Source organism: Dipodomys spectabilis, unplaced genomic scaffold (genome assembly GCF_019054845.1).
Source record: "Dipodomys spectabilis isolate Male_0828 unplaced genomic scaffold, ASM1905484v1 ptg000002l, whole genome shotgun sequence".
Classification (NCBI taxonomy): domain Eukaryota; kingdom Metazoa; phylum Chordata; class Mammalia; order Rodentia; family Heteromyidae; genus Dipodomys; species Dipodomys spectabilis.
The window spans coordinates 42,235,107-42,256,592 of NW_024870679.1; the positions used below are offsets into that span (position 1 = coordinate 42,235,107).

Here is a 21,486-nt window from a genome sequence, read left to right on the forward strand (position 1 = left end):
CCAGTACTGTGTTTCAGGGTGGGAGGTGGAGGCAGAGACGGAATGAGACCCTGCTCCACTGGGACTCTGTGGAGTGACTGGAGACGACTGGACTGGACTTTCCTAAGAATGCAAGGTGGGGAGCTGCTCTTGACAACCCGAAACCCCACATCCAAATGAAATTCAGTGAGACTTCCCGACCCCATGGCACTCCTCATTCCTCATCCCACACCAGTGGCCAGCGGTAAACCGTCCATAGCCCCTTGTGACCTCCTCACCCTGTGCTTCAGATTCGGGAGTGGAGACTAGATGAGATGAACCCCTCCAGCCCCAATCCCGAATGGAGAGATGATTCAAAGAAAGTTAAATAAAAGGTGGATACATGATCAGAAACGGTAAAGAATGTAAAAGAAAGCTGCAGTTTGAAGTTCAAAGCAGGGACTTTAGCTCAAATGCAGATGTTTCTTTTGAAGACCCTCTTCCCATCAGACACTTGTCAAGTCAGAATAAGCGGTAACTGGAGCACACCTTCCACATTCCACCCAACGCAGAGGCCCAAGGGCACAGAGCAGAGATGGCGACTGTGGTTCTGGCAGGAGGTTTGAAGCTCTCGCACCCAACAACAACAGATCCCATTCATTTATAAACACCACACAACTAGTTGTATAGGGCAGAGCAGAGCTTGGTTCTGGGGCGGCGGATACACACATACAGTGCAGAGGGTGGGCCCTCCATTCCCTGCCTGGCCATTGTTCTCAGATGCTCCTGCTAATGGAATCAATCCTTCACATCTCTAGATTCCTGGCTTGGAGGGTGGCCAGGAGCTGGGGCTAGGGCGGTGGCCTGACAAGAGTTCCATTCCAGGACTCACCAGTCCCATGATCCCAATAGCAAAATCTGGATGAGGGCTTACATGGCATCTGCAGCAACAGTTCTTGAACTTACCCACATCCCTCCCCTTCCACTCTATGTCCCATAATGTGAGCAAAGTTCTCCATCACCCATTCTTGCTCTCTCTCACGCATTCCTTCACATGGGCACAAAACAATAATTCATTGAATACCTATTGCATACAATGCCTTCTTCTGGAAAACATGGGAAATGTCAAGGGTAGATAGGATCACTGTCTTCAGGGAAGGAATGAAATATGGAAAGGATCATGGAAGGGAAGTGATGAAGGATACTGGTACAGAGACGCTTAGAGGAAGACCCCTCCTGTGGTGCTGGAAGAAATATGAAAGGGCCCAGAGGAGATCACACTCAATGTGGACCTTGTGAAGAGGTAGGATTTGGGCACATGGGGACAGAGGGACAAAGGCAGACAGTCAGCCATGAAAAGTGAGATGGAGACATAGAAACGGAACTTAGGGTTGCTCAGTGTGGCCATGGCCAGAGTAGGAGGGATAAGGAATTGGAAGATGAGGTTTCAGAGATCAGACGCAATATTAAGGAGGTTGAGTCTGATCCTGAACACCGTAGACAGTCATTGGAGAGTTCTGAGTGGCAGAAGGGCTGGTGAGACTTACAGGGTGAGGCTCCTCAGTGAGGACAGTTAGGAAGTTCTGCAATGGTTCAGGTCAAGGACAAGCCTATTAGTGGAAAGCTAGGAGACAGGCATGAACATGGGAAAGAGAACCACCAGGGCTCGTGAAGACTAGGTCACTAGGAGGAGCATGGGGGCGTCCTGGGCCTGGGCCCAGAAAGGATGCAATGGTTGATGGTGTAGTGAAGATAGACAGTCCCATTCTGGATTCGCTGAGTCTGAAGCTCATGTCTATAGATAGAGGCCAAGTGTAGACCTGCTTCAAACTCTTGGTAGCCTAGGTTACAGCTGACCAAGGGAACCTGAAGGTTTGGATAGAATGCATGTTCCAATCAGACAACAGGTATCCTGTTGATTGTATGGCAGTGTGTGCAATTCCTCCTGGGTAGCCTCCCTTTTTCCAATACTCCCCACTGCCAGGAAAAAGCAGGTCACTTCCACTGGATCTTTACCGTCCCCATCCCCTTCCTTTCCAAGCCTCTAGCTCCAAAGTTTTCACATCCTTTATGTAACAAAGCCACCATTCCTATCAAGCCAGAAACCTTCAGGGTAGACATTCACAGATCCAAAGCACAGTGGGCTTCTGCTTCCCAGGAGCCTTGGTGTTTTGCAAGTAAAGGTAGGAAGAAGGTAAATGGGGCCTTCAGAATACCCAGGGGCATAGGAACCACGGACCATCTTTTCAGATAGGAAATTATCCTAAGAAGGAAGGGAAGATGACCCTGTATTGTCCTTTCTGGTTTCTCTATTGATAGGCCAGCCCTCTATGCTGCCTTGATGGTCCATTTCCACCGTGGACTTCCCAGCTGCACATCCACACCGCCCGCTCCCACCACACACATACAACATCCTCCCCAGTTCCTACTTACTTAACTGTTCATGGTCCTCACCCAACCCAAGTTTTCCTGCAGACCACCATGTGGAAACCACCCAATCGCTTTCCAGAACAATGATGAGAATATACAGCAGCTTCCACTGGCCTCTCTGGCCCTTTCATTCAATACCAACACCATCCAGGGAGCAGGCAGAACAGACAGCTGATTGGTCATGTTGAGGCTGGGCCAGAGGGCAGGCACATGGCAATGCCCACCTGTTGAGCCAGTCCCAGCCCTGAGAACAGATCCACTGTTTCCTTTTAGTTAGTGAGCCTGCACCTGTCCACAAGTCTCAGGCATCCTTCAGGAAATCACAAACCTAGTGGTGACGCAGCTCATACCAGGCCAGTGCCCTGTCCCTGGGCAGGCAATTGCAGTCCCAAGAGGACCCTGGAGTATCCCTAGGAAATAAGCAAGCCTCAATCCTAGTGAGCACTTTAGAATTACAGCAGCAAGGGTTCTTCTTCCTTTCTCCTTCCAGTATTTAACACTAGCTGCTCGTGTTCATAGCATTGTTTTGCTGTTGGCTACTGGGAGATGAGAGCAGAGTGGAACCCCTGCCTGCCCCCAGGAGGCCCCCAATGGCAAGGTGTAACATGCTCAGAGAGGTGATGTCTTCCACCCAAAGTAAAGAGAGGCACAGATAGGTGGGTGGCCAGGAGTGACAGTCAGGGAATCCATGGTTTTTGTGGACTGTCCAGTAGAGGCAACTGACAAGGTCTGCTCCTGGAGTCCAGGACAGCTATCCTCAGAGGATGTGGGCACAACACAAAGACTCAGACACTTATATGCATTTGACTCCCTGCCTCTGGTTAGCGGAAGTCATACCTACCCCTTCCTGAAGAAATCTTACAATGCAGATCAATCAATACCTTGTTGGGAGAAAAAGGGTTTCCATTACTTCCTTACAATAGGGTTTCTTCATCTTTTGTGAGGGTGTTTTGGGCATCTTTGAGTGGGTAACAAAAACCATGGACTTTCTATGAAAAAATGAAAACCATGGACTTTACAGAAAAATGCATCCCAAACATTACATGAAGTTTTTCAACTATTTGTCATTCCTCTGGAAATCCTGGGTCATGATGGCCCTTCTTACATACAGCAACTTCCTTAGGAGGAAGGCAGGCTAGGACTTCCCCATTCTACGGAAGTCAAAACTGAGACTTAGAAGGTCTGAATAACAAAAAGACCCAAGACAGGATACAACTGTGATAAATTTTTGGTCTTTAGCTTGTGACTTCCAGGTAAGGTATAAAATTAAGGCTTATTCCCATTCGTCTTTCTCTGTGGCTACAGAAAGAAAGATTATGAGGGTCAGGTTGCAAGTGCACATTCCCAGGCAAGCCTTGGGCTCACCTACAGCTTCTCCCTCAGTCAAGCTAGGCCTCCCAGCTGTCTTCTGTCATTCAGAGCCCATGGGACAAGGCCACCAGAGATGCTGAATCCCCCAGCTATAGCCAGAAATCAGTGGCAATATCTGCACTCAGAGGACTTGAAAGACCAGAGCATGTCCCCACACTTAGGCTCATTATGGTCAGGGACAGGCCTCCAATGCCTCTGCCCCTAGTCTGCTCATCTGACAGGTGCCCCACTCATGAGCCAAGAGCTTGGGGAGCCCATGGCCATGGTCTGTTCTCAGAAAGTACTTTTAGCAACTGAAGGCAAGTGAGTACAGGGAGGTGTAGTAGAGGGCAGGGAGCCAGGCAGATACAGAAAGAGAAACACAGGAAAAGGAAATAGGTGAAGGAAGAAGGAGAGGGGGGAAGTGGAGGGAGGGGGATAGATAGGGGAAGTAGGACAGGGATGGGAAGGAAACCCAGAAGGACAGTCATCTGGGGGACCAGGGCAGGTTCCCTGTACTCACTTCCAGAAGGAAAATCAAAGAGACCCCCAATCTCCCCTATGTTCAAGTCCAGCCTCCTTGGCGGGGGACCCAGAACATTCCCTACCCACTTCCTGTCCTCTCACTCCAAGCCCTTCAGCACAGCTCTCATTGGGGGTCAACATTCCAAACCATATTCCAGTCATAGACCCCTTTCATTCTTCCAAACACAGGTAGCAGAAACATGTTTTCAAAGACATAATCTTCCCATGCCCAAGCAACACCCAGCATTTCCCCACCCTTCCCCATCCCATCCCACCCTCGAGAGGCAGGACCACCACCCCTGAATCCTCTCTCTGTCCAGCCAGGTCCAGAGCCCCTGGAGGACGTTAGTAGGCCTTTTCCTTCCTTCCCTTCCAAATCTAAGATTGGGACCTGGAATTAGGGCCCTGCAGCATCCCTCCCCACTTCACCCCAGGTCCCAGCCCAAGGTTATTACTCCAAGAAGAGGAGCCAGAAAGAGGGCTGTCTTAGCAGGTGAAAGTGATTCAAAAGGAAAAAAAAAAAAAACAGAGAGAAATGTAGCAGTAATGACTCCCTGGACTGCAGTCAATGGGAGGTGAGGGAGGACAAGGTAGGAAGGAAATGGGAGGAGGAAACAGCAAGGGACAAGCCCAGGGCTGCCGGGTCAGTGTATCCTTGTGTGGATCCCAGGACAGAGGGAAGCAGGGGTGAAGGAAGTCCCCCAGCATTAGCTGGCCTCCCTGTGGTCATAGAGTTGGTGGGTCTGAGCTGAGCAAGAGACCCAGCGGGTGGACACTTACACACAGATGTCTTCTGGTTGTTGTCTTTGCTTGGCATCAGTTTCACACCTCGAGACTTCAGCTCAATTTGCTTCTTGACTAGAGAGGAGGCAAGAGGAAAGTGTCTGAGTTGCTGTGTGTGATTATGGCTGAGATCCCTGGAGAATGGCTCTCTTTCCTGGTTTGGGATATTGCATAAGGGGATGAAATCTAGAAGCTCCTTCAGGCAGGGATATATCAAGGGGAGCTGTGGAGGACAGCCCACTGAGGGGAGGCAGAAAAGATGGTGTCCTCACCCATTTTTGGGTGAGATTTTGCCACTGGAACTACTGAGTGGGGTCTGGTGGTCTAAGAACTTCTCATGATAATCTACATGTGAAGCCTTGCAGTGTGGATCTAAGATGGACCCAAAGGCTCTGGGTTAAGGGCTCAGTCCCCAGCCTTTGTGGTACTACTTGGGAGATGATGGATTCTTTCTGAGGTGGAGGCCAGTAGAAGGCTGGAGGTCACTGAGAGAATGACCTTGAAAGGGATTATACCCTATCTCTCCTTTTGCTTCCTGGCTGCAATGAGGTGAGAGGCCTCCCCTGCCATATCCTCCCACCGTGATGCACAGTGATGCCACAGGACCAAGCAACAGAGCTGATAAACCATAGGTGGATACTCCCGAAGCCTTTTATCTTCTTGCATTGATTTATCTCAAGGATCTGTTATGGTAATGGAGAGCTGACCGAGTCAAGTCCAACCTCTGCACTTACATTCCTCTGTGGATTCTGCCCTGCCCCATTTCTGAGTCAGCCCTGATAGGGTGTGGTAAATGGGTTTACAAACCCAACTTGTTTTCCTTCCCTGATTCCATACCCTTTGTGATATGACTTTTATAGTTCTTCTCATTATAGAGGTGGAGTATATTTTCCTATCTCTTGACATTGGGCTTGGCCATAGAGATTTGGAGAGCTTGACATGTCCAAAGGTTTGCAAACCATCTGAAGGTTAAGCTTGCTTTCTTTCTTTTCTGCTATCACTGTGAGAAGTAATTTTTGGTCCAAGGAGAATGAGCAACATGAGGGTGGGGATGGGGAAGGCATAGACCATAGGCCTAGCTAGGCGGAGCCTGTAACAGCTGACCTTGTGGGCAGGGTAAACTAGGTCCTAGAGGTCACTAGAGGTGGGGGAAATGGTACTCAGGTGAGAGCCTAATGGATTAAATATGGCCTTGCCCTTGTCTAGTTCACAGTTCATCAGGACTTTGCTACATGGCACACCAAGTATACCAACGTCATAACCTCCATGATTCCAAAGGCTATTCATCTCTATCCTTTGCTCTAGTTATATGCCTTGGTGCATCTGTCCATCCTATGTCCCCTGTGCCATCCTTTAGCTGGCCTCTAACTACTGACTCAGCCCTGCTAAGACAGCAACCCAGGTATGGTGACAATTCTGATCAGCTACTTCTTATGTGCTAGGCCCTGGGTGCTGTGTAAATTCTGACTTAAATCTCTTCTACCCATGTAGGATCTCTCAGTAAATTCTACTAAATATATCTCAAGTGCAACCACTTCTCATAACCTCCAGATCCAAGTACCTGACATGCCTCACCTTGTTACAACAGGGGGCAAAGGGGCAAAGAGAACCTGTTAAAACATAAATCAGACCATAACACATCTTTGCTCAGAACTCATCAGCAGTAAGCCCTCACTCCTAGAGTAAAAGCTAGAATTTGAAATAGCCTGAGAGAACCAATCTGTTCTCTCCCTGGACTCTTTGGCCCTGCCTTTGACCTTGTTCATTCTTCTCCAGCCTTACAGGCTTCCCTGGTATTCCTGCAATATGCCAGCAGTCTATCTGGGCCTGCCCATTCCCTACAATTCTTTCGTCCCATGTGGATGAATGGCTTGCCGTGTTTTTCCTTGTGAAGTTATTGTGCAAGCCCTACTTCCTCACTAAGGCTTTTCTCTGAGGACTCCATTTATAAAACACTCCTAGTTCTCAGCTCTGCTGAGCCCTCTTTGTTTCAGCTCCCCAATTTCCTTAGACATGGTAGCATTTACTGGGTTGTTTTCATGACTCCATGAAGGCCAAGAGTTTAAGTCATGGCTGTAACCTCAATGCCTAGAAGACACAGTAAGCTTTAAACTTTAAACAATAGTAGTTATTATGTCTACTTGATAGAAAACAAAACTGGAGTTCAAAATGGCTCAGGTAACTGGTTGTGAGGCACACAGCCCAATAGCAGCTGTGTTGTCACTGAGCCTGAGCTTCTTTAGTGGTCTCCTCTACAAGTAATTCTGGGGCACTCCCCCAGTATCTGTCTATTCCCAGTACAGGCCTGAAAGCTTAGGTGCTTGATCTATACTAGGATTGGTGATATACTAATCCTAAACCAAAGCTCACAGTGATCAAATATACAGGGGTCAACTAGATTCCCCTACTTCAGCTAAATCCAAAGGGTACGTCCTTCTGAAAAGCCTACAATAAATGTCTGATAAAATTCAGTTCCCACCACAGAGTCCCAGCCTCCCAACATGCACTCAAACCTCTTTTATAAATGTGCACTGCTCTCTGTGTGTATCCAGCAGGAAAATTTCCAATGAACACTAACGTGGATGCATTATCAAACAGAGGGCATTAGTAGGGAAACATGCATTATTCAAACCTAGTTAATATGGTATGACATGGGGAGAAAAATCCCTGACTCAACCATCCCTGAATGAAGCAGAGCAGTGCAAGCACAGTGAGGCTCATTTGGGCCCATCTCTGATGCCCCAGGGGAGACGTGTGTGTGTGTGTGTGTGTGTGTGTGTGTGTGTGTGTGTGTGTGTGTGTGTGTGTGTGTGTGTGTGTGTGTGTGTGTGTGTGTGTGTGTGTGGTGTCTTTGTGGCCAGGTGCAGCCCATTGGAGATGGTTCTTTAGACAAGAAGTAGAGGTAGAGTCAGTCACCACGGTCTCCTGTCTCTACTTTGGGTGTCCACTGCAGGAGGGAGGAGGGAAAGGACCACAGCACCAAGGATGCCATTCTCAGGACACGTGCTACTTCAGGCTTCCTAGTCTGTGGACAACCATGAGAGCTCTTCTCCTCTTTTCCAAGTCACACTGAGCTAAAAGTCTTATTCCTTTCAAGAACCTGAAAGGAATTCCAAGTCCTTCTACTTCAGCTGTCCTTCCCTAAGAAGGATTGTCTAACTGTGGGTTTGATGCCTAATAGCCATTGGCTATCATCCCACCCAAGCTGAAACTAACATCTGTTTTTCCTCTTTTAGGAGGAAGTTTGCCAAGGTGATAACTTTCTGGGTGGAAAACTTCTAAGGGGCCCCAAATCATACCATCTTTGTGAGGTTTTACTCTTTTGAACTACGTCTCAGAGATCACATTACCCATGATGCTTTTGCTCAGCACATGCTCATCACATACAGATCTCAATTCATGGATAGAGATTTTGTCTTCATCACATTTGCCTGGAAAATGTGGAGCTTACAGCTCTTGTGTCTCCCCAAGAGCTCATATTATCAATACAATCTCTAAGAGGATGTGCATTCTGATCTAGTTGTCACAGGCATAGGCTCTGGTGAGGTGGGGCCTCCTCCAGCACACCCTGGAGGAGGTGATACATGAATGGGCTAGGGTTTGAATATGAAATGTCTTCTGTAATCTCAAGTGCTGAAGCCTAGCTCTCTGGATAGTGGTGGTGTTATTTCTGGAGGTGCTGCACATCTTAGGAGGAAGTGCATACTTGAGGACTGAGCTGGAGGAAGTCGGCCACCAGGGATCTTTGGGGGCTCTTCCTTGTCCCAGTTCCTTCTTCCTGTTCACCATGAGGTGAGCAGCTCTGTTCCACCAAATGCTCCCCACCACCATGTTCAGCCTCATCTCAGTCCACAGCAAAGGAATCAGTCGACCATGGACTGAAACCTCTGAAGCTGTGAGCCAAAACAAAACGGTCCTCTCATCAATTCATTTGTCCAGTGACAGGTCTGACTGCACAGAAAGCTAGTACCCGAGGGCTTGGATCACTGGTGGACAATGTCATTCAGGATCTTTGCAGCTGGTTTGTTGGAAGGGGCTAGAAGCGTTTGGGGACACAAACAAGAGTAAGCTCGGAACGGTGTTATGGGTATTTGTGGTAAGGGCTCAGAAGACCTGAATAGTGAAAGGAATGTGGATAGTGATGAGATTTCAGATGAGAATAAGGACTGTATTTGGGAACTGGACCCAATTGAGGTCATTTGAATTGCACTAGTGGCAAAGAACTTGTCTATAGTTCAGACTTTGAGGGAGGAATTTTCAGTTGTACTAATGACAGTTATATCATGTTAGGTTGATTACAATCTTGTTATTTTCCTTATTTGGAGACTACGTATGGTTTAGGTTTGGATGTCAAGTTGCAAGGGTCAGACATATGTTTAATCATGATTGTCAAATTAGTTGGATTGAGAGATGCCTTGGATGTTAGTGAAATTGCCTCTGGTATGTTTCTGAGGAAGTTTCCAGAGACCATTAGATAATAAGGATACTGACTTAATCCACGGGTTAATCCACTGATGGATTCCAAGTGTGTGACTGGACTATGGAATAATGGTAGGGAAGTAGAAAGTAAAGGTGGGGCCTCATTAGAAGGAATGGGTCACTGGGGATAAGCCCTTGAAGGCCCTGAGCACTTCTGGTTATTCCTTTCTTCTTCCCAATGCCTGAGGTGAGCTGTTTCCTCCTTCACAATTCCCAGTCACCATAGTGCTTTGCCTCACTTCTGGGCCGACATAATAAGAGCCTGTGGACTTTAGAGTAAAACCTCTGAAATCATAAGCAAAACTATCTTTCCTTCCTTTAAGTTGAAAAAAAAGGAAAAGCAGATCTAGAAGAGATGCATAAGAAAATGTGCTAAACACACATATACATACCCCCCCACACATAAACACACACACACAAATCTTATCCATCCATCCAGAAGAATTAATCTGTCATTTTCAGGGAAATGTACAGACCTAGAAAAAATAATTTTTGAAGTAAGTCAGGCTCAGAGAGAAAGGGCACATGTTTTTTCTCATATGTATAAGTTAGATATAACTGATTATAAACATACATAAAACATACAAAGGACCATATACACATATAAGCAACAAACTGACTAGTATGATGCATGCAGGAGAGTTATTTAAAGTTGTTCCTTTGAACAACTTATTTACGGTTTAATAAAGTGAATACCAGGAAGCTGAAATGTGCTTTGTCAGAAGAGGTGAGATTCACGGAGATGGGATGGGGCAGGGGAATGAGGAGGAGAACGAGTGACCCCAGTCATAATAGTAAACGCACATATGTGAAAATGCAACCAAGTAACGTGAAGGCATGGGTGGGGTTAGGACAGATGTGCAGGAAAAGGATGGAAGTACTGACATTGATCAAGAGGCATTAAACTCATAAACTGCCATATTGAATTGAAACCCCTTTATACATCGGTCCACTTTGGCTTTTTGCTGCTTAACCAGAGATAAGATTCTTACATACTTTCCTGTCTGAGCTGCCCTCAAATCAAGGTCCTCAGAAATCAACCTGAGTAGCTAGTATTTAGATGTAGCTAGAATTATAGATGTGAGTCATGAGAGCCAACTAAAGATAGTTTTTTAAAAAGCTAAGAAGAAAACAAAGTAACAAAGAAAAGAAAAAGAAAAAGAAGCAAGACACTACCTCCCAAATCTGGAGTCTCAGTTTGTAAGCAATCCCAGGGAAGCTGTCACTCCTGGATTGTATAGAAGTTTATGTATGAACAGTTAGCCTGGGTGGATGGTGAGAGAGCAGGGAACACTGTATAACAAGTGACAAATCAGTAAAGAAGCAGCATGGCAGATCCAGGAGGATGAGGTCTAAGGGTCAGAGTATAGGTCAGATGTCTCTCTGGACCTCCAGAGTGTAATACTGTAGTCCTAATCAGAATGGAGGGTCAACCCATCATATGGACAAAATAGCAAGAATGAAGATTTCTGAGATTCATTCATTCATTCATTCATTCATTCACAGTGCTTATCGACACTGAAGAAGATTCAGTAGCTATTGATGTAGTGGACCTCATGTATTTAATGCACACATGTGTGTAGACGTATATGCACATAAGCATATTCATGCCTACAACAAGCACCCAGACAAGTCCACTTATACTTGTACACATGTGAAGACACAGTTACAAATATTCACACACAAAATGCAAGTCAAATGCACATCTATGCTTTTCCCTGGAGATGAACAAAGTCAGGACTCCCAAGAGAAGCTTGCTGGCTATAACTGGTTGATGGAAATCTTACTAGGTACATTCATCTCCTCCGAATGATAATGACTTCAGGAGACTGCCAGGCTGCTCTATTCATCCTTTACATTCTGGTTAATTATAAGACATTTCCCCCGCTGTTGTAAAGGTTAGCGGGACACATGGTACACATTTAGCTAGAAGAAACCGGCAATACAAATGGTTCTCTAGTCTGCAGCATGAGTTATCGGGATGAGCTAACTCAAGGATCTGTTAGGGGAGAGGGAAACCTAACCTGTCCCTAGGTATATGGGAGTGGAGAGTTGGAAAGACTCTACGGCTGCTTTTCATCTATGTAGATTCAGACTTCCCTCCCTGAGGGCAGGACCTTCCAGGACCCTGATCACTGAACGCTGTCCTTTTCCTCTTCCCATCCATCTTGATGGCTGGCTGACTTTGCTCTTCCCAACACCCTATTCCCTCACCTATCTCTTCCCTCAAATCAACTCATTCACGCTCAGAAAAGTTGCCCAGTATGTGTTCTTTTAATATTCATTCTAAACTCATCTTTTCTTGTTTGACTTTTGTTCAATCCCCTCTCATCAATCCTCTCAAATGTTGTAAAAGGTGATCTTGCAAAACCTGACATCTAATCTCTTATTGTGCTCACATCCAACATTCTGCCTCTTGCTCACTGCTATTGAGGTTCAACCTCCCTGTGTGACCATACACCCTTCAGATCCGTTGTCACTACCCATAGTCCTTTGTCAGATGATGCTAGTGTCCAGAACACTGGCTCCCTAACTCATTCAGATATATGCCAAAGGTGTGAGATTCAGTGCAGGTGCTTGAGACCTAATGTTTCAAGGTATAGACCCAACAGATGTAGTAGCCAAGATGAAGAACAGTGATTTCTAAATACAGGTAGGGTAACCTCAAAGTAACAAGAGGTGATGTGTCTGTAGCCAGGTCAACCAGCTCTCAGGATTAATTTATAAAACTGTCAGTACCAGACTTGAAGAAGAGACTGGGTATTACCACCACTATCAGCTACTGTGCTTAGCTACCCTACAGAAGGCTTTAGGAAGATCAGCCAAGATATTTATCCAGTGGAAACCAGCAAAGGTGTGGTAGGGCATACCAACACTGTAATTACTAAGCTTAGGGAACTGTCTAAATACGTTACAGCTCAGTGTCTGCAAATGGAGATGGAGGAATCAAGAATGTTGGAAAGGCCACATAAAGGACTAAAAAGCATTGAATGATGAATTTTAAATTGAAGGCATAGAGATTGACTTACTCTTTAGAGAACCTATCCAAAGTGTAGAGAGGTTTCCAGGATTTTCTTTCAAAATTGCTAATGACCACTAAAAGTCTTTGCTCATGATTACTGGAGATATTCTTACTACTTTCATTTTGAATAGACTAAAATTTGGGTTTCAGGTTATACCAGTTAAAAGCTCCAGATTATGGTGATATGAAAAGAAAACAACAACAAAAACAGGCAGAAGGTGGTGGCACATGCCTATAATTCCAGAATTCTGGATGTTGAGGCAAGAGAATTGTGAGTTTGAGGCCAGCCTGGGCAAGATAATGAGCATAGTGAGACTCTGTTCCAAAAAGAAAGGAAGGGAGAGGGAGAAAGAAAGAGGGAGGGATGGAGCGATGGATGAAGGAAGGGAGGGAGGGAGGGAAGAAGGAAAGGAGAAAAGAAGGAAGGAAAGAGGAAGGGCAAATGGACAGACAAAGCTACTGATGTCAATGAGATGGCATTTGGAAAAGATCTGGGCTCTACATCCTGGAGGAGAGGTTTAAAAAAGTCGAACAAGTTATTGGGACCAAAAATGACATTATAATCTTGTAAGGAGAAGATAACAAAACTCAAGCTGAAAGACATTGTGAATGAAATCATCGAGCTCCTAGATATCTGCCACTATTTTGTCTTTGACAGAGGGAACTAAATGAACATCTGGCCAAACTTCAGATGCAGTGACTGCATTGAAGACTGATGGGCCAAGTGACATGGAAGGGAATGGAAAGAAATAGCCACCAATAAATCAAACGCTACAGCACCTGCTGTTGGATAAAGATATCATCTGCTTTGGTGTATTCCATCCCTGGAATCACTGCCCCAGCTAGTGCAGGAAAACATTTCTTATGGGTATAATTAAAAGAACGTGTCAAGCTCTGGTGCTAACCTTTGCTAAGAATGTGGGTGCTGAAAAGTCACTAATCATTGAGAAAATTATGCAAAGTGGAAGATTTCTTGGATATGGTTGGGGAAAAAAAAGGACCATCACCCCAATTAACCTTGTTGGATTCTGCTTCTCTGTCAACCATAGTAAAACTTGGGGCCACTGGAATTCTTAAAGATAGGGGTTTTTGTGTCATAGAGGGAGCATGGCATGGAGATTGCAAGCTCCAATTCTTGGAATAGTATTTTGCCTTCATTAGCAACTGTGGAAGGGAATCTCCAGAGCCATCCATGAGTTCCTCGTCTAGCTCTTCTCTCTACCTGGAATGTCTTCCTTTCATGCTCTGCTTGGCTGCCTCATACAGGGAGAGAGGCCACAATCAAAGCAAAATTCACCCTCATCTGCTTCTGTCCTGGCCCAACTTGGCTAATATTGTCTTTTTTTTTAATGTACTTAAGTCAAGCTGGAAAGCTGAGATTCATCATTACCACTTCACCTCCTTCTCTCAGACCCTCCCAGAGTCCAGTGCAGTATCCATGGAATCTCTCCTGGTCTGTCCCCTCCCATGGAAGGTCTTCATTCTTCCACCTGAACTCTGCCCTTGTCATTAACTTCTCAGACTCCTAATTGTTCCATTTCCATTCTTGAGCAGAGATCGTTCTAAAATGGACATAGGATCACGGCCTGTCTTGCTCAAAACTTCTCCTCTCTTTTGTGACCTATAGGAGCCAGTCTAATAGTACAACAAGGGTTTCATGATAATATGGGTGTCTCAACCTGATTGCATGCCACTTTGAAGCCTGAGCTTATTTGAATTCTAGCTTTCAGGCTCACCTATGATGAGCAAATTTTGTATGAAGCTTCTGGCAGTGAAGCCATGAGGCTTGAAGGTCCCACCCTGCCATAGACCAGTCCCTTCTGCCTGGTAACAGCTGAAGCATCTACACACCATGCCTGCGTGAATGACAAAGCCATGCTTCAATAAACCTTTTACCTTGACACTGCAATCTGAATTCCATATAATTTTATGTGTGCTATGAAATATTATGTTTCTTCTGATTTGTTTCCTCCTTCAACTGTTTAAAAATGTGAAACTCAGCCAGGCGCTGGTGGCTCACACCTGTAATCCTAGCTACTCAGGAGGATGAGATCTGAGGATTGAGGTTCAAAGCCAGCCAGCCCAGGCAGGAAACTGAAAGACTGTGAGACTCCTATCTCCAACAAACCACCAGAAAACTGGAAGTGGCGTTGTAGCTCAAGTGGTAGAGCGCTCGCCTTGAGCTGAAGAACTGAGGGACAGCGCTCAGGCCCAGAGTTCAAGCCCCATGACTGACAAAAACAAAAACAAAAAAACAAATGTGAAACTCATACCTAACTTGAAGGCTTTCCAAAAACAGGTGAGGGCTGGATTTGTGCTACAATCCACACACACATAAATATTTCTGGTTCCTTAGATTGAGAAAGTGCCTTTTTCTCTCTATTGGGAATGATCTGTTCTACTGTCTGTCTGACATCTTGTTGAGACTGACCTTGAAGCCATTTTTTCCTTCCTTCCTTCCTTCCTTCCTTCCTTCCTTCCTTCCTTCCTTCCTTTCCTGTCTGTCTGTCTGTCTGTCTGTCTGTCTGTCTGTCTGTCTGTCTGTACTGGGTTTTCAACTCAGTGCCTAGTGCTTTCTCTTGGCTTCTTTCACTCCAGACTGGTGTTCTAACACTTGAGCCACAGTGCCACTTTCAGCTTTTTGATGGTTATTTGGGGATAAGAGTGTCATAGACTTTCCTTCCCCGGCTAGCAATGAAACTCAGTCTTCAAGATTACAGTTATGAGTCACCAGTGCCCAGCTTTTTCTTTTCTTCTCTTCTCTTCTGTTTTCGGCTTTTTTTTTAATTCTCTCTAGTAAAACTATCTCTAATTCTAGGACTCTTAATAAGGTCCCAACTCCATGCTGTGTAGAAGTTAGTCAGTTTAGTCTGCCCCTCTTTAGTAACTATCTTTTTTTTTTTTTTTTTTTTTGGGTCCGGTCGTGGGTCCTGAACTCTGGGCCTGGGCGCTGTCCCTCAGCTCTTCAGCTCAAGGCTAGTGCTCTACCACTTGAGCCACAGCGCCACTTCCGGCTTTTTTCTTTTTGCTTATGTGGTGCTGAGGAATCGAACCCAGGGCCTCAGGCATGCAAGGCAAGCGCTCTACCACTGAGCCACCTTCCCAGCCCTCTTTAGTAACTATCTTGTTTGAGAAAGACATGGCACTGATCATGTTTGTCTCATGCTGTTGCATAGAATTCAATAGCTGACTCCGTTTGGCCCGAGCTCAGACCCTCTGTTGAATGATGTACACCAGAATAACCCTCACTGGACTAACACAAGAATGGAATGTAACATGTTAGGGTTACTTATCCTTAAAACAACAACAAAAAAAAAAACAAAAAATGACTTAGGTTTTTGTTTCCTAGAGGGAAAAACTATCCATCAATAGAATTAGGGGTTGGTAATTATGAGCTGTGAAGGGCCATAAATCACTGGAGTCTAATGACCAAAGGCTGAGCACTAGTGAAGCCAATCCTAAGCTGATGACTCTTCTGCCTAGCTAGGGACTTTCTTCAGACTTTTTGTCCTGCTCTGTGCCTAACCTGGCTGACCTCTGTGGATGACCAGAGGGTGGGCGAGCCTTTGGTAACTCCAGCTGGGCTTCCAGGGGCCAGAGCAGGTGGTCCTGACTTCTGGTTGGGCTGGAAATGGGAGGCATCGCATACTGGTGGGAGTGGGGCTCAGGTCACTGACCACTGGGACCCCTCACCAAACACTACCTACTGATTTTCTGTCCCTTCCTCTGCACACAGTGGGTTGGCAATAGCTTTACGGGTCTACCAGGGACTCCCTCTTCATGGATCCAGATACTCCACAGCATCCTTAAGCCAGCCACCCTGCTGTCAGTCCCTGGGGGCAAGGGACCTCATGGTCTCTTGAGTTCCACTAAGCCCTCAACTCTGGAAACTGTCCCTTCACCGATCCTTCTTTAACTAAAGTGGTGAAGTGTGCAGCCCTCCACGTGCACAGTGCTGGGGTGAAGGAACCCAGCTTCCTGGAGTCTTCCAGGTGTGTTTGCACCATGTACCTGTTGGGGAAATACTAGAAGAAGTACGTCCCTGGGGACAATCATGTATTGACACACTAACACAATGAGGCAGTTCAGAGCCATACTAACAATACCAGGTTTCAAAATCCCACACTCAACACACTGTTAATGCTACCTGGGCCTGTGGCCCCCTCTTCTCCCTCCCCTATAAAATAGGGTCAACAATATACCTGCTTCACATAACTCCAGTTAGGATGGGTGAAGCCCGAAGTGCAAGTGCCCACAACTGGGCTAGTCCCTGAATTACGGGTTACTAAATATTATATTTCCTATAAGCTCTATAACACCAGATGTTATATATCACATTTTGTATTCTATAAGATATATGTTATATAGTGTCACATATTTTATAAGATATATTATATGTTGTGTCATATATTCTATGAGACATATAACAATGTGTAACATATATTAGCTACTGTAAGGTAGAACATAAAATAAGCATTTTAATATATATTCTATAATATGTAATATGATTATTATATATGTATATACATATAAATGCATTATGTATTACATAATATATTTAATGATATATATGATAATACATAAACATATTATAAACATATATCTATTATGGAGGGTGAGATTAACAAAACAGATTAATTGGTCAAATAATTGGAAGATACCCTAAGCACCATGATAAAACAAAGTCCCTGTAACTTTACAAAGAAACTTGCATTGGCTTGTAAATGAATTCACAATTCATCACTTATGAGCTGTGTGATCTTGGGCTATTACATAACCTCTCTGAGCTCAGCTGAAAAAAAATGAGACCCAAAGCCCACATGTCTATGTGGAAGAAAGGAGGAAACGATGGACACAGGGAAAATGCACAGAGCATGGCATGTAGTCGGGGTTCAGTCCGTGTGTGATCTAGAGACTGCTTGGTCTGTGTTCCTGTTACTGTTCTTGGCATCAAACTGTAACCTACTACAATGACAAATGGGTCCTCGGGAACTGCGAGTATTAGACACAGCCAGCACTTATTTAATCAGAAGAAATTATAACGTTCAGCTCTGATTTTCTATTCTGTAAAACACAGCATCAAGATTGAGACAGGTACTCCCTGCACACATTGGCCCAGTTCAGGAGAAGCAAGATGCTACCACCGACACTATGGGGCCAGGCTTTAGACCGAGGGGGTCTCTTCTTATTGTTTACGTTTCTCTAAGGTGTCCTACTATGCTAAGCTAGTTAAATGAGAGTCCTAAGAGGCCTGGATTTTGAGCTAATGCCTCTGCCCTTACTGCAGCTGTTATCTTGGATTCCAGCCACAGAGCCTGGCCCCAGAGAGCTAGGGGAGGGGCTGAGCTGCCTCCAGGAGGAGCTAGCTAGTACCTGGCCTTGAGGCCCCAGAGCCTCGTAGAGGACCTTCGACGTAATATGTACACAATATAAGTGCATTGCCGAGTCTATTAAAATGAACATCAATTTGTGATTGGTAATAATGAGGACTTAACGAGCACATCATGAGGCCAGCCTCCATGTTTATACATTTTGAGTACTTAGAATAAACTCAAGGTTGAAAGGAAGGTCTTCCTCCCATGCGGCCACTGGAGTTGAACCCTCGGGGATGGAGCTCCTGCCTGCCAGGTTAAGCCCCTCCTTCCTTACAGGTGGCTCTTCCCTGGGATGTCCACCTGCTGATCTAGCTCTGACCACTAGACAGTTCTTTCAGACCTGAGCATGGAAGGCAGGATGGTCCTTCATGTGATGTCTGTGAGTACTCCTGTTGTAGAAAGACTGGAAAGTGGAGAGATGGGAGATGCTTCCTGGCTTAGCATGGCTGGCTGGCAGGGTGGCTCTGGCTCTGTCTCAGGTAGTGCAGGTAGCCATGGAAGCAGGCTTACCTTCTTTTAGCCTCAGTTTCCTTGTCTGGAAAGTGGGGGTAGTGGGAAACCTAACTCATGGGTAATGCTTGGGGTTACAGGCAATAATGTCTATCAAATGCCAAGCACTGGTCCCTGGAAGGTGCTTCCAGAGTCCTATTACAATTAAGTCTGACAAGGGGCAGGTTATCTGGGACAAAGGACCCCACAGGCAGGTGCAGATTCAGGTGTCAAGATCTGGGAGTCTGAAAACTGGAGCAGGCTAAAGGCAAGGGTTCCCCAAAGCCACACAGGATCCTAGTCTGTGTCTGCCTCCTGCAGAGGAAGCCTTAGCCCCAGGACCCACCTACCTTGATACTGAGCACTGAATCCACGCTGCCGATGGTTGCCATCTGATGTGAAGTGCAGCCTCAGCCAGTTCTTGCTGCTGATAACAGGGGCTGGGAGGCTGGCTCCAGTGAACCTGTGGAGACAGGAGACAGACAGGTCAGGGAGCAGTGTCTGGCAGACAGGCACCTAGACATCTAGTAGTTTCCCCCACTCCATGGTACGCTCAGCCACTGCTCAGGCCTGAGGCAGAAGCGAAAGAACAGTAGGTCATACTGGCAGTCAAGAGGAGCTAAGTTCTGCATACTTGCTTCTTTTGCTTGGTTTTTGCCTCATCTTTCTGGAACATTCTCATCCACTACCTTTTCTCCTGCCTCATCTAGGTACCTAGGAGGACTCCAGGTAGCACCAGGGGTATCGCTGTCCCAGGGGAGCCTTTCTATTCAGCCTTGAAGACACAGGTCTCCTCACTGTCGCCTCAGACCTGTGATTTTTATTAATTATATAAAATTATTGTTATCTTCAAGTAGTTGCACAACAGTGTTTCGGGTCAACAAATCAGTTGATGAGTACGCTGCCTCTTGGCCAATGTCACCCTTCCAACACTCTCCCCCATCTTTCCCAACCCTGGGCCCTCCAGTTACCTGGCTCCATTTTCACATATGTACATTGAATATTATGAGACTGTATTCACAAGTCCTTCTTCTCTCTCCATTCATCTTTTCTCCTCCCTTTGGCACACCACCCACCAAGTGTTTTGGCTTTCATGTATTTATTATGTCAAACTATAAGTTTGCTTTGTGATTCATTCTAAGAATAAGAGCACCAGTGCTGGGTACGCAGAAAGAAACGAGAGAAGAGGCTCAGAATTCAGCACATAGTAACACACTGCATACAACTTTCTTCCCCACACGGTGCAAGCAAGGAGTTTGTTCCAAACACAATGCAGCCATCCAGATGTGATCATCTTTGGGCAAGCAATGAGGAAGTGCACGTCCTGGAGGGGTCAGCTGTGCATGCTCAGGAAAAATCACCTCAACCCTCTACAGCTCAGCAACCTTACTATATGTGTACACAAGAGCCACCTTTCCTTTGAAAGGCTGCAAAGATTCACTGAAATAAAAATCCACAACAGATCCTCCCATGGTGCCTGGCAAAGCAAATTCTTGGGGATGTTCCCAGGCTCTGGAGGACATCACCAGGGAGGGGTGGTAACGGGTCGGCCTGTTACCACTCACCCTCCTGGAGAGGAGAAGAGGCAAGATCCTAGAATGTATAACTGCATGGCCAATGGCATAGCTTGTTTGGGAAAAACTAACCAAGAGGGAGCAAGGAATGTATATCCAAAACTAACTTTTTCCTCTCCTCCAATCTCTTATGGGTGTTTCTGTTGAATTATCCAATTAGTAGACACAAGTAAAGAGATTCTGATGCTTCCTTAAAGGTTAAGTTTCCCAAGGCACGGAGCTGGAAGGAGAGGGCAAAGGGGGAGGACAGGGAGGGCACATATCAGAGGTCCAGCACAGTGGCTCTTCATAAATATGCATTGAACAAAAGAGTTAACCAAGGAGCTTTAATACCCTGCAACATGGAATTTTTACTCTAATGAAAATGCTGACACAAAGAAAACTCTAGGCATATAACCCAGACTGCTCTGCTCTGAAAGAACTATTACAGAAACTAATTACTGTATTTCACCAGCTCCCCCAGTTAAGATAGTTTATTACGGGGTGAGTCACTTAAGTTTTCTAAGGTGCCTCAAATGGTATTGTGGGCTTTTTTTTTTTTTACTCCAGGCCAAATTCAATTCCATTTTAGTGACAAAGCTTGCAGGCTATTTACATAAGGAAGTAGAAGGAGGGAGAATTTACCTGAATAATTCAGAACCAAAACTCCTTATTGCAAAATGGAATAAGAGGAGAGGACAGGGTCTCAGAAGCAAGGTGAGGTTAATGATCAAGATGGTAACTGGAAGTCAGAGGGAGGAATTGATTGCTTTAACTCGCTGTACTTTCTCCCTCACCTTGAGCCCTTCCAGGAATCCTGCCATGTTCACTTTCCTGACTCCAGAATACAGGGCTCTGTGCCACCCAGGTGCCATAGGTTAAGTGTTGAGAGTGAGAGACAGGCAGAAAGGGAAAGAGTAGGTAGATAGAGATAGTGGCCTGGTGGAAACAACATCCCTGCCTCTTCCTGAAGACTCTGGGAAACAGATAACAGCTTTGACAGAAGGCAAAGCCCCCTGATGACGTTGGGGCAGGAGACAGGTGCCCCTCTCTTTGGAGTGAGGAGGTGGATAGTGACCCAACCAAAAGCCTCAATAGCTGAAACTCACCCAAAGGGATATAAAAGGGGGACACTGAAAATCTTACAATGGGCTACTGATTTCCAGGTCTCAGTTCTCACTCTGTACCAAGAAGTCTTTCCTTGTCAATGTGGTCCTCCTCCTCCTCCTCCTCTTCCTCCTGATCCTCTTCTTTATTTGGTGTAGAAAAAGGACTCAAGACCCCTGAATGGTGTTCAGAGTTTCCTTGGTCTATGTAAGCATTGGGCACCTGCATGGAGGAGAGCTCTTCATCTAACCCCTTCAATAATGGGCCAAACTACCCTGTGAGGAGTTCCAGGCTGTGCGGTATGAGTGCAACTGTGATTCATTCAGGAGATTGGTGAGGCAGCAGACTCCTGGTCACCAAGGCTGGGGTGACACCAGAATATGGGAAATGTCTGGCTAGGAAGAATAAGGGAATA

General features: G+C 45.8%; 1 protein-coding gene across 1 annotated transcript in view; it reads right to left on the reverse strand.

Annotated features, from left to right (window-relative positions):
- Nucleotides 1-21,486, reverse strand: part of Csmd2 (CUB and Sushi multiple domains 2) — a 526,828-nt gene that overhangs the window by 253,071 nt on the left and 252,271 nt on the right. The window contains exons 6-7 of the mRNA XM_042684124.1: nucleotides 18,762-18,874; nucleotides 5,044-5,121 (exon numbers count right to left, since the gene is read on the reverse strand). Of these exons, the coding sequence (XP_042540058.1) occupies nucleotides 5,044-5,121; nucleotides 18,762-18,874 (191 nt within the window). The remainder of the gene's footprint in view (nucleotides 1-5,043; nucleotides 5,122-18,761; nucleotides 18,875-21,486) is intronic.